Below are 10,396 nucleotides of genomic sequence, written 5' to 3' on the forward strand. Positions count from 1 at the left end.
CGCGCTTCGTCTCCCCATTTCCGGGGCGACTGGGGCGGGGGTCGCAGAGTCGCGCGGCGGGAGCGTCTCCTCGACGGCGCGGAGTGGCGGCCTCCGCCGCGGGGTGGACATGGAGGCGCTGCAGAGGCGCCGTTCCGCGCTGTTTGCGGCAAGCGGGCGCGCGGGCAGCGCCACCAGTGACGCGGCGTCTGTCGCTGCCCTGGGCGGCGGGTTGGAGCGCCAGCCGAGCCGCCAGGGCGGGGGTACGGCGGTGGAAGCCGTGGCGCGGAACTCTGCACCAGCGACGCCGAGCCACCAAGAGGAATCCCTCAATCGGCGGCGTTTGCCGAGTGGAGGGGTGAGGAGGGGGCGACAGAAGCAGGAAGGGGCGCCATTTCCACGCGGCGTGGATGATGCGGAGCCTCTCGACGTGACAGCGAACCTCAGCCCCCTCCTGCGAGTTGTCTTGGATCTTACCAACATGGTGCCAACAGGCCGTTTGCGTGAGACTTATGGCGTAGACGATATTTGGGATGTTGTGGCCTCGTCTGGTGAGGCGATATCGAAGGCGTTTCCGTCTGATCAAACGCTGTCTTTCTCACCAGGGATTACTTCAGCGGGTTCTTTTCGCTCGGTGACAGTTTTGTGTCTTCGCCAAAACTGCCTGGAGTCACTAAAAATACTGCCACCGTCGCTTCTGCGTCTTGATGTGAGTGATAACACGTTGCAAGATCTGACGGGCATAGGGCAGTGCAGAATGCTTACTCTGCTCAATGCACGGAAAAACCGGCTTCATTCCATGCTTGGGTTAGAGCGAAACCTTGCGTTATCTCACATTTTCCTCGGCCACAACGATATTACCTTTGTCGAAGGTATAGCGCATCTGCTTCTCCTAGAGACACTTGATTTGGCGCATAATAGACTTACAACACAGGCCTCCATTCGACCTCTGTCACTTACAAGAGGACTGCGGCACTTGATGCTGCATGGTAACCCTGTGGCGGAGCGTATAAAGCGTAGTTACCGTCCTTTGCTGCGTAATCTTTGTCCATCGTTGCTTTCAATTGATGGTGACCGTCTTACTTTCTCACGATTGGCAGCAAAGGCAGAACATGAGGGCAGTCGCCTTCGTTTACCCTATGCTCCTGGGGGTAGTATTAGTGGTGTAAACATTTCCACGTCGTCCGCAGATGACGGCGAAGTGGCAGAAGTATCACAGTGTGCCAGTTATATGCATTTACTAACGCGCGGTGCTGCGGTTGGGGCAGGTTCTGGCTATGTTGACGCTGAACGAGCTGCGCGCACGGCAAAGGTGTTGAAGGCTCAAGCTGCAGCTCGAGATAAAAAAAGGAAACAACAGCGAGGCCTCCCAAACCGAGCGGGTGGGGAACCTCTTCCACAGGAGCTCTTAAAACATCTTGCACAGGAATCGAGAAAATACCTGGAATCCTTGCTCGAGGAGCGGCTGTCCAGCATGCAGGTGTCGCAAGTCGTGGACACCGCACCTGCCGTCGTGGAACGCGGGGATGGCAATGATGCGTTGGAGAGTTTACCAAATGATACACCTGCGCAATGCAAGGGTGTCGAGAGGGAGGACAGTGAAACTTGTGTCAGTGGTGGCAGTAATCACCAGGCTCAAGGGTGGACCCAAAACATCATCCCTGTGAACATCTCCAGTGAAGAAAGGGATGAGGGAAATCGGGCGTTTCCGGTTGGTAACCAAGCGCGAGCAGTGCACCGCGATGCGACGCTGGACCATGAAGAGTGGCTGCATCTCCGTAATCGTCGAAATACCCGTCATGCACCATTTGGAGATACACCTCAACGTAATTCGCCGAGGCCCAACACTCCAGACACGCCTGAGACGAGGTGCATGGAGGACGTGGTATTTGTCTCACCTATTCGCAAGGATGAAGAAACATCTCACGCTGCTTCGATGAACGCCACGGAAATCTTACGCGATGTTAACATGCTGGATCCTCGTTTCTTTGCCGATGGCAAAGTCGCCACTGAGCCAAAGGCGAAACCCCGTCTTGTGGCAAGCCATTTGCGGCGACCGATGCTGTTGTCTCCATCTACGGATTCCTCACCAGTTAAGGCGCACAGGATTTACTCAGCTTCAAAGTCTCGGAGAGGCGCTAAGTCCTTTATTGCGGCTTCTGCACCTCGGTCGCATGGCACCAAAGCGGCTGATGTGCCAATTCTTCTCTCCCCTCCACCGCCCTTGACATCTCCGTGTGCTCTGCATTCCAAGGTAAGGGATAGTTTTGTGAAGAAATGGGTCATTCAACTCTACCAAGACGCAGAGGCTATTCAGGACGCATTACAAACTCTAGTTTCCCTTTTAGACTCACAGGGGTGGGGCAATCCTGCAATTGTTGATAGGTTTTCTTTTATTCCTGCTGAGTTATTAGTAGAGCGAAAGCGATGTGTTGAAATTATTACCGAAAGCGGAATGCTCTTGGACATAGAGATCCCCCTGGACGTGGTGCAGCAATACCACCTCACCCCTGACGAGTTGAGGCATACCAGTGATGAGGAATACAGTGAGGAAGATGATTCTGTAGTGGATCCACGTTTTAAAGCTTGCAACAAGCGTCGAGAAAAACGTGAAATTTTGCGCTGCATTCGCCTGATTGGCGATGGAAAGACATGTCTTCGGTACCTGGTTCTACTCATCGAGGAGGGGAGGGAGGAGGAGCTACAGCGCTATGTGAACGAGCTGCGAGTACTCATACCATGTGAATAAAGGGGGCGGGTGAATGTGGAAGGAGGCAAAAGTGTGTGAGAGAGTGAGTGGGAAATAAAAAAATAATAATAGAAAAACAAAAAGTATGAGAAGAAACGATACCATTATATAAAGCAAAAGTGCATGAAACAGATATATATATATAGAGAGATAGAGAGAGAGAGAAAGATGTGATGTGTGACGTTCTTGCCCATTGGCTCTTCTTGAGGGCCAGTGCTAACGTTGAGGCGGAAGAATGGGGAAACATTGATGATTGGGCCTTTTATATAGACACTACTTGGAACGTGATTAGTTGAAGATGCAGTTTGCCACAATTATCTTTTTGTTTCTGTTGGTCTTTTACATCTTTATTTTTTTTGTTGTTGTTGTTAAGTTTTGAAATACCCTCTTTATTTTTGCTTCGTCTACTGATATATTTGTTATTTTTTTTGGTGTGTTATTATTATTATTATTATTATTATTTTGTGCACCACCCATTCAACTCCTCTTTGCTTCTGGGCCCTTCTCGCTGCCTGCTGTGAGGCACACCCTTATTATTATTGTTTGAGGTGGGCGTCCTCGGTTGTGTTACTAGTTAGTCACTGCTCTGGGGGACTTCCTGCCGGATGCGTTTGCCGTTGCCCCAGTCGAATGCATCCGACACTTTCACCGGTGACGCCGCACGAAACAACGCGCAGTCAGAGGCCGGGAAGGAGGTCACTGATTTCGCAGCTCAACTGCATGGCCCTCCGCAGACGAAGAGGCTGCTCAACGCTCTAGCAGGTGTTCTTCTTGGAGTTACGCGTAGAAGAGCAGCGGAGGACTCTACTCGAAAAGATGTTTATGCTTTGCCTGATGGGAACAGGAAGGAAGGAGTTGCTTCCTCCAACTCTAGCGCGACGCCCTTTCCTGAGCCGGACCGCATTGCCCAAGAAGCCTACCTTAATGATTTGTGTTTGTATTTAACTTCCGGAACGCGTACTACAGAGACCGATCAAACTGCTGGAACGTCCCCGCCGATTCCGTTGCCCCTTCCTAAAAGTGGACGCCCTCAGCATGCTCGGGAACTCTTCATGCGTCTTGCTAAGAGTCATTACTGGCGTCGCACGCTGCTCATCCCATTACTGCGTCGTTGGTGGCAGGAGGGGCCTCACTCTGTCTTTAGTCTGATCCTTCTTCAAAGTGTCACCGATGCAATTAGGGAGGAGCTGCTCTCCACCACCTCGGGTAATACGGAGAAGGCTCTGGTGAATATGCAACTAGTAACGTGTAAAAGTGATGGAGTAGCAAGTAATGAGCGGCTACTTCGTTCAGAAGCTATGCAAGGTCTGGAGGAGTTGCTAAAGGCGACCGGGTCTTTTCGAGGATTGTGTCTGGGGGTTGAGGCCATCACTCGGAGTCACATAAATAATTTACAAGCGCGTGTAACAATAATTCTTATGGGAAGTGTCTGCGACGCTGGGAAGGACACACCAACAGGGCGTGCGCAGGCTGAAATAGAGCGTCTTGTTAACGCTTCCACGCAATATGTATGGAGGGACGTGTTTGCTTTTTTGTCTAGGACCATGAGTGATGTGGGGGTGGCGTTTCGTGAATCTGTTTGGATGTTTTTAATGACTCTGCTTTCAGGTTACACAGGCGCTCTTCTTCTGCTTGAAAACGATTCGTGTGTTGCTCAACACAACCCTGTCGTGGTGCAGGCTCAACGTATGTTTATTGAGCGAATGCAAGAGCACTTGCGAGGGTATCTTACGGTTCGTCTCACATCAGACAACGTGACCACCGATAGCTCACTTGCGACTGTGCATAATGTTGTGTGTCGACAATCCTTCTTTTGGAGGGCGTCACTGGAAGTTGAAGTGGCCATGGAGTCGTTGCCGTTTGCTTTTAGATCCAATTCACTCGTGTTGTCGTGGGCGCGTAGGTTGGTTTCCACCGCGTGGGGCAATGCATTTCGTCTCGTACAGTCTCTTGTGCGTGCGCAGGAGGCCACCGAGGATGTTCCGGACACCGTTGAGAGCACCGATTCAATGCTTTTTGCGATTCGACGGCGGTACCGTCAGCTGTTGGAGGAGCATTTAGAACTACTTGCGTCGGAGGATTTGAGATGTTTTGCCGGCACCAAGCGTCTGCGCTGGGAAGACGCGGATGCTGGTGGCGAACCGGGAGGTGGATCAGTGACCGCACCAACGGTGAGGACGTCGTCGTTGTGTTGGTCATCGTACGTCACTGAATATTTTTTGCGAACGTATCATCCGAGTTGTTTCACGGTTCTTTCCCTTATTGAACAGGACACCCTTGTTGCTTTGCTGCGTCAATTACACACTGTGATAGTCAATGGGGAAAGTGATGCGTTACGGGTTTCTGTGGCAGCTCTCATCACCTCGATTGACAGCAACGAGGTAGAGGCCCAGAAGACAATATTGCAGTGGCACTTAAGGCATGTTCATGATAAAATTGTACGGGCATTTGGAGAAGATGCCTTATTACTCATGTGTTTGTTGCGTGCCTTATTTGTCTTTTATGAACGCATTGGCAAGACGAATCTTAATGTCTGCAGTGTACTACGCGAAACACTGCTACCTATTCTGGCAATGTTATGCTCCGAACACCACAGCAGTTCTGATTATCATGATGATGAGGAGCCGTATTACGAGAGTCAGCAGTGTATTATGACACTTCTTGCGTCCGGTTTTCTTGCGCTACCATGGGACCTGCGTGGGATTCGCGTACGACTGATGTTGCACAACTGTATTGGGGCAAGGTTGCAGGACGCTTTTTCGGCCGAAGAGGCCCTCGCGGAGGTGGATCATCTGTTTGAACTCTACGTGGATGGTCGTCACACACCAGAGGATTCAGCGGCGGCGCTGTGTGACGATCTCTCGCAGGATCCGGTGCTGCAGCTGCTGGCGTCTGGAGGAGAAGCAACAACGGCGATTACAATGGATGTAATGGATGATTTATTCCATCCAGAGACGCCTGTCCATTTTCCTGCGCCTTGCGGCACTTTGTTGCTGATGTCCATTTTTCGCACCTTGTCACTAAACTTTTTGAGACTTCGTGCAGAGTGGGAGCAGCAGAATGAGCATGCGAGGGAGGGTGCTATGGACTACTTGGGACGCGAGGCTACATTCTGCACACTGAGAGATATTGGAGTGTTTCGAGTTCTTATTCAGCTGGCGCATCGCATGGTGTTGGGCTTTCAACTGCAGCCGGTGGGTTTATTGCGATTATGGCTCTCATACATGAGTCATCTTTTTACGCATATCGTACCTCCTTTGACTGAAGACGATGAAATCTCGCTGATGATGCCGCACGCTGGCGATAGACTCTCATCTCGCGCGGAAGACGGGTCTTCGCGGCGAGCCTATAAGCGCTCGCCAAATGAAACTTCACAAGGAGAGCTACGCGCGCTTTTGGGTGAACTGCTTGCCGACCTCGCGTTGATGTCACTTGTAGATAGTGAGGCGGTTATGCAGTGCCCTTCTGCGGCGCCACATCGCCCTGGTGGTCCAAAGTGGCTACAGAAGCAAGCCCAGAGGTCGCAGGATGTCCTCATACTGCAGCGTGTGTTGCCCGTTCTTGTGCTGGAGGAGTTGTGTTACGCACTAAGAGTCCCCATTGAGGATCTGGGCACGGAAGGCGCGGATCCGGCGTTTGCACGTCACGTAGGAAAGATGGTGGAACAATCTTTCTTGGGTGTACTTGGCGTGTTTGCATTCTGCCAACGCATGGAGCTTTTCGTGGTGCCGGGGAGTCTTGCCGACAGACGCGCCGCGGCGTTGCTGCAAACTCTATGGTCGGCGGTGGAGATGGGCTCCATGGTGATGGCGTCTATGTGACGTTGTCCTTTCCAATCTTTGATAAACTCGATAGCAATAGCACTATCGTTTAGGCGCCGTTGCTTCCTCTCTGTTTTATTTTCTTCCTTAGTGAGGGTCCCGCACAAAAGAATCCGGAATCTGTGGTGAGAAGTACTGCCTAGCGACATCCGTGCCAAAACGAAGGAAAGGAAAACGGAAAAAAAACAGGAGAGAAAAAAGAGTAAAAGATGTGGGTGAGTGAGGCATGAGCTTAATTGTTGTTGTTGTTTTTTTTTTTGCTTTGCTGCTTTTTTATGGGTTTGTACTTTTTTTTCCCCTTTTCACTTGTTTTCTTATTTTTGTTTTTGTTTTTGTTTTTCTGCTGGCCGGCTCTGCTGTGAAAACAGTTTGGCGCGGTCCGATGCGCCCAAACAGTGCACATCTGGGGCGTCTCTTCTGCCCGTCTGGTATTGGGAGTAACCACCGCTTTCCTCCGTACCTGCAGCAGGCAGCGTATCTCCTGCCTGTTGTAGCTGGTAGCTCGTGTCGTGTAGAGGATGCGAGGCGTTTGTTTGTTCGCTGCAGCAGTTGCGACCAGCAGCGCCTTGATGGAATGGGCAAAAGGCACGGCGACGCCAGCACCGATGCTGGGACTGTGTTTGACGAAAGTGTAGTCTCTCTGCAGCGTCTTGGTTTGGTGTCGCTTACACACGACGAACCCTCCGCGGGGGGAGATGCAAAGTTGCGAAGACTCCGCCGTGATCCTGTGATTAATGTCATGCTGCAATCCATCAATGTGACCTCTTCACAGAGCAGTGATAAAGAGAAAGATACGCTCTTTCAGTTGTTACATGGCGTCATTGTTCCCCTAATTATCTCTGGTCTTGCCGCATCTTCAGCGCCTTCCCCATCGAGGCGCGGTCCGCGTCTGGTGGAGGAAGTTTCGGTGGAGTCATGCTTTTCTTTGCTGCAGCAACCAAGAGGAAAATTCACCAGCATTAATGACACCACGTGTCGTTTTATGACGGATTTAGTGGGCGAGGCTCTGCTGTTTGGGGTTTGTGAGCAGGTACTGTTCCCCTGCGGAGGTGGTCTCTTCCGCTTGCATCGCGAGAGGATGCAGCAGCTGTCGCCGTGTTTGTTGACGTTGCAGTGGTGGTGGTGGCAGAGAGTAGATGCATCTCTACGCCACGCCCTGAAACCACGTGCAGCAGGCGAAAATGTACCGCTTGAGGCCCATATCGACGCAGCGCAGGAGCGGGTGCAGTATTGGATTAAAAAACGGGATGCATTTCTCCCACAGTTTCTTCTTCGTGTTCCCATGGACGACACAATGGCGTTGGTGGCAGATGCCGTGCGCTGTTGGCTGCCCTATTCTTCTTTACAAGGGCAACAAGCGCTCTCTCTGCCCATGTGGCGACTGCACTTGTCGGATGAAGCAAAAACCAGAATGGCGTTAGAGACGTTGCAGTCTATTCAGTCGCTACTTGTTCGGCGACCTGCAGGTATTTCTTTAAGTGAGTTATCGGAGCTTATCTCCTGGTCGACAGTATCAAGCCTCCTTCAAAAGAAAAGCCTCTTGAAGATGTTGATGTCTTTCCCTTCTCATTTTGTTGTGCACAGTGTGCACGGAACGGCGATGGTGCAGCTCCAACTCCGTTCAAGTGCAAAGAGTGCTATTAATGCCGCGGATGTGACTGTGTGGGTATTGGGCAGCCGAAATGATTCTGTCACCACCACAGCCACGTTTCTTCAGGAGGTCGATCTTGTCATACGAGCCGTGGAGTTTTTGCGGAAGCGGTATCTGCTTGCGAGACGAGTTACATACGAAGATTTACGTGAAGTTCTTGTACCTGCAAAGGACTCTGATGATGGTGAAGCTTTTTTGGATGTCTTGCGCCGATATGATGTTGTGGCTGACTTTGACGCTGCTGAGGTTGTTTCATGGACTTCCGTGCATCAGCGAAGTGTTTGTTTGTCACCACGAGAGTCTGCTGCGCTGAAAGCGATTGAAACCGCTCGCAAGGCGAAAGGCAAACACTGTCAGCTTTGTGCAGAGGCGATTAAACTGTTTCTTTTCCGATGCAATGAAGAGGTGACTGCAGCAGAAATTCCTGACGCATTCATGCCCATTGCTTACTTGCAACGCTGGTTACAATCCGAGCGGCTTCCTTTAACTCAGGCGGATCTCTTCAAGGTGTTGCGTGAATGCGCACTACCATTTGCGGTGGATGAGAGGGCACAATGCATTCGTTTCAGAGGTGGAGAAATGACAGGGTTGACTCCAGCTGATGTGCCACTGCCTCCAGAAGCTCCAAAGGCACCAACATTGTCTTTACCACCACCACCACTGTCACCGTCCATGGCTTCTGTCCAGAAGTTAACATTTGATTCACAGTTGGCGCGTGTATTAAAAGGACAACAGCCGGATGCTTTGCTACGCTTTGCGGAGGCCACAATTCATGCGGTGTTTGTGGTTCTTTTACCTCTTGTTTCTGTTCCATCTGGAATGCGGCTTCAGACACTGCTTCGTCGGGTCCGCTGGGGATCTGTGGCCGCAACACTTGGTGTCCTCCCGTCTTTTCTAGAGGCATTTGAAGGACTTTTTTTCGATGTGCTTGTTGATCGCAGTGCGCACGTGGAGGATACTGTGGTGGCGGCGTTTCGTGGGCACGTAGGGCCCTGGCTTCTGTACGCTCGTCTGATATCGCGCCTATTTCCATCGGATGTGGACATTCCGCTGCAAATTGTTGCAGAGGGACTATCGTGGGGTGTGTGGTTTGCCCCCAGGTTTGGTGATCTTCCCACGCTGCTGCGGCGTGTGGGGCGCTCCTGTCGAGATGGATACCTTTTTGCGAAGAAGCAGATAGTCACTGGACCTCTTGTGAAGGATGATGCGGTGCTGTGGGAACTTTTGGTAAGCGTGAGAAAACAGGAGGACGATCAGCAGCAGCAGCAGCAGCATGATGGTAATGGCATACCTGAGGCTCAGCAGTACGTGTTCCTTAATCCAACAGATTTCTGTCGATACATGCGTGGCACGAATGAGACGGATAACAATAGCTGCGGCAGCTGGATGCAACTTGCTGAAGCGGCTGTTCGTCGTTTTCCATTGTTTTTTCAGTGGTATAGTGCCTCAATTGATTCGACGCCGCTTCTGCGTATTGCACTGAAATGTGCCTTTGCACCAACTGGACTTGTGGCCTTGGTGGAAGAATATGTTTGCCCGCTGCTGCGACAGCGCCCCGATCGTGGTATCAGCATCGCGGAGCTGGATGATCGTCTTGGTTGGTCTCGCGGTAACTTTGATACACACCCTACTGGCGTATCTGCTCTTGGTGTTGCCGTCAGTAGTGCCTCACTGTACGGTGTTCTTCAACGGTACGTGGAGGTAGAACATTCACCGCGGCTTCTGCTGCTGCGGGACGCTACAAAGATGACCGCACATGACGCTGTGATGGTGCGACCCGACACTGCTATCTATCGAAGCCCAGAGGATATGCTGCTGGAGATTAATGGCCTAGAATACATGGCAAGTGGGAGCGGCACGCTGCGCCCATCCAACAGACCCATCTCTCTTTTCGAATTGTTGGCGGAGGAGCAGGAGCTGCAGGGAGGCGAAATACCCTCAACTCCATCTCGACCAGAAGAGTGGTGTGTCTCGCTGTTGTGCGATGGAAACACGGCCACTGAGTGGGAAAGGGAGTTGGCAAATGGCAGTGGTGACGTTTTGGTCTGGTGTGACCGTTGAGGTGAGCACACTGGGGATTTTCATGCTTTTTCAGCAATCAGGGGTGGGATATGAGCGAGAGAGAAAAAGCATTAAATGGAACATGATGATTATTATCATTATTTTATGGTGTGCACTTGTGTAAAAATGATCATG

General features: G+C 51.4%; 3 protein-coding genes across 3 annotated transcripts, besides 3 other annotated features; all 3 read left to right on the forward strand.

The window, feature by feature from the left end:
* On the forward strand, positions 1–2,728 carry TraAM80_04800 (uncharacterized protein; the record flags this gene model as incomplete). The annotated part of the gene is made up of 1 exon (XM_029381713.1): positions 1–2,728. A coding segment is annotated over one exon (2,728 nt), but the record flags the coding sequence as incomplete, so codon positions are not given.
* Positions 2,729–2,862: 134 nt separating this feature from the next.
* Positions 2,863–2,897: a microsatellite.
* Positions 2,898–3,164: 267 nt separating this feature from the next.
* Positions 3,165–3,190: a microsatellite.
* Positions 3,191–3,333: 143 nt separating this feature from the next.
* TraAM80_04801 (uncharacterized protein) lies at positions 3,334–6,549 on the forward strand (the record flags this gene model as incomplete). Its single annotated transcript, XM_029381714.1, has 1 exon — positions 3,334–6,549. The coding sequence occupies one exon, from the start codon at positions 3,334–3,336 to the stop codon at positions 6,547–6,549; it is 3,216 nt and encodes a 1,071-aa protein (XP_029238393.1).
* A 236-nt stretch (positions 6,550–6,785) lies between these two features.
* Positions 6,786–6,889: a microsatellite.
* Positions 6,890–6,931: 42 nt separating this feature from the next.
* Positions 6,932–10,261, forward strand: TraAM80_04802 (uncharacterized protein; the record flags this gene model as incomplete). Its single annotated transcript, XM_029381715.1, has 1 exon — positions 6,932–10,261. The coding sequence occupies one exon, from the start codon at positions 6,932–6,934 to the stop codon at positions 10,259–10,261; it is 3,330 nt and encodes a 1,109-aa protein (XP_029238394.1).
* Between the last annotated feature and the right edge of the window lie 135 nt (positions 10,262–10,396).

The sequence above is a fragment of the Trypanosoma rangeli genome (assembly GCF_003719475.1).
Source record: "Trypanosoma rangeli strain AM80 chromosome Unknown Tra_15.4_contig_00146, whole genome shotgun sequence".
Lineage (NCBI taxonomy): Eukaryota > Euglenozoa > Kinetoplastea > Trypanosomatida > Trypanosomatidae > Trypanosoma > Trypanosoma rangeli.